This window comes from Austrofundulus limnaeus, unplaced genomic scaffold (genome assembly GCF_001266775.1).
Source record: "Austrofundulus limnaeus strain Quisiro unplaced genomic scaffold, Austrofundulus_limnaeus-1.0 Scaffold293, whole genome shotgun sequence".
NCBI lineage: Eukaryota > Metazoa > Chordata > Actinopteri > Cyprinodontiformes > Rivulidae > Austrofundulus > Austrofundulus limnaeus.
Genome location: NW_013952695.1, coordinates 445,616 through 448,116, shown reverse-complemented (window position 1 = coordinate 448,116; position 2,501 = coordinate 445,616). Strand labels below are relative to the sequence as shown.

Sequence of the window (2,501 nt, the reverse complement as noted above, 5' to 3'; positions counted from 1 at the left end):
TGCTGCCTGCCTGCCTGCCTGCCTGCCTGCCTGCCTGCCTGCCTGCCTGCCTGCCTGCCTGCCTGCCTGCCTGCCTGCCTGCCTGCCTGCCTGCCTGCCTTCCTGGCAGAAGGTGACAAGTTCCCTCCAACAATCGGAGCTCTGAAACAGCACATCTTGAGAGTCCATATCCAAACACGGTTGTTGGGAAAGGCAGCCATAGCTCAGCAGGATACACAGTTGGATCCCCTGGAAAATGGGTACTTCAAAGACTCGGATGGTCAGCTAAAACCTACCACCACAGAGGTCCTTCCAGCTCCGAAAGCCATTGTCGAGATGGTGAGATGTCAGTGCAAATCAGACTGTTCCTCTGCTAGGTGCACTTGCAGAACAAAGAACTTAGCCTGTACAGATCTGTTAGTGTGGCAGCCACTGCCAGAATGATGAGGACTCTCAAGACATCACGTACGAAAGTGACAATGATGATGATGACGTTGAGGTTTAGAAACTGTCAAAAGCCATGCAAGAATTCAAGTTAACATTCCATTACACTGAAACCATATGTGCATGTCTGTAAAACAATCAATAAAAGAAAAAAATTCTGTATTAAAATCCAGTTTGGTAAGACTTAGCCAATTTGTTTTGGTGCCATTGGATTCCTTGCCCTTGAAAATGTAGATTTAGGTGTTGAAATCAAAGTCCTAGCTTATTCWGAAGCTGAGAAATCACAAAATTTAGGTTTTTCGGACGCCATTTTGAAAAATCCAAGATGGCCACCATGCAGACACCTGTGCAAATGGAAACATTGGTTTTCTGATTTCTTATACAATCTACTTTTCAAGAAAGTTAAAATCCAAACATAATGAACCTGACTACTATGTCATAAAGTTGATCCTGCTTTGTTCCAAGGATTTTTGTGTCCTATGCAGGTGTTTGTAAAATACTGACAACTGCAGTACAGCAGGCATGATATTTCATTTCAAAGTCAGAAATGTAATGGACTGCATTGTGCACTGATGCTTGCTGTTCCTGACTCAGGATGAGTTGAGGTGGCTCGACAGACACAGCTGGGAAGTCTTCCTCATTARGTGTTGCTGCATGCTGAGCTAGGATAGTCTCAATAATTTTGCTGCTGTGGGGATTTTCCCCAAACACATTGTTGACAGCYGTGTTGTCAGTTTCAATGTTTGTGAGCATGCCCTCTGTCCAAAGTTGAGTAGGTGTGCGATTATTTTCTGTTCGCAAACCATGGTGGTTCCAAGTCTTTCTGAAGTGTTCCAGCCTCTTTTGAATTTCAGGTAGATACACAATATGTAAAGAAAGACTGTGGATATCATTATCTGGGTGGAGATTTTCTGAGTCCTCTAGGCAGTAGAATGTATTGTAAAAAGGCTGAAGCACATGCAAAAATACATCACGCCACAGGCGTTCTATTCGCTGATTAAGAACAGATTCTCCTGTTATGAAGCCTATGTGTTCAAGTCCTTGAACAAGATGCATGAATAAAGCAACAAGCATGTTTTCACCTACATGGTCTGATCTGACTCTTGATGGCAGTCCATAGAGAGATGTTGCCTTCAAAAACTGAGAAAGTACTGTTGTTGCCCTATTGTTTGTACTGCAGCTGAGATACTGTAGGTAATCAGTCGCGAGTGTCCATCGATGGCACCATGTATCACAAAGCCCCATCTGGAAAGTTGGAATAACACAAAATAAAATTATTACATGAAATAAGGGTATGGCCACTTACCTGGAGACCATRTATTAATGCTCAGATACATTGCATCAGAAAAAAACGTGTTTTTAACATTTTTGCTAAGATTTTAATGACTCACAAATCAAAATGTTAATGAAAAAGGTAATTACCATTTCATGCAAAGCAAATATTTGAAAGACTATCAATTTTTGCCTAAAAAATAAGAAAAAAAATAAGAGCAGAAAATGATGCAATAAGTCTTTGTCAATAGATAAAGGAAAAAGAAGCCTAACATCAACACAACTGGTTTGAAGTGAGCTAAAAACTGTTAAATAATTTCATGTTAGCATATTTAACAAAAATGAATAAACTTAGCACAAAAAGCAAGAAAAGTAAAGGTAGTATCTGATTGGCAGCACCTGCAGGTCCCAGAAGCTCAAAGCAAGAGTCAGTAGCAACAGCAAAATAAGTTGTTACAAAAAAAGAAATGATCTCCCAAACACAAATTTCCTTACTTTTTGTGCTAAGGATATTTGTGACCCATCATATCTAAATGAGGATTAAGTCAAATTTGGTCAAAATGACCTAATTACATTTTCAGATTATTGGCTTTAAAAGCTACATTTTGACACCTGGATCATTCTGATATCATAATTAAATCCATTTATATGACTTAATTTAAGGCGTTTTTCCTCAAAATCAGTTTTTTTTTTTTTTTTTTTTGCTACTGCTCAAAAAAGTGCTTCAAAATTTTGTTTTATGATTAAATTTCTGACAGTTCATTCAAATGATACATTAATGAGGCATTTATTCATTATATTTTAAC

General features: G+C 38.8%; 1 protein-coding gene across 1 annotated transcript; it reads right to left on the bottom strand.

Moving 5' to 3' along the window:
• Nucleotides 1–802: 802 nt before the first annotated feature.
• On the bottom strand, nucleotides 803–1,611 carry LOC106526761 (uncharacterized; the record flags this gene model as incomplete). The annotated part of the gene is given in 1 exon segment (XM_014021440.1): nucleotides 803–1,611. A coding segment is annotated over 1 exon segment (711 nt), but the record flags the coding sequence as incomplete, so codon positions are not given.
• Nucleotides 1,612–2,501: the final 890 nt, after the last annotated feature.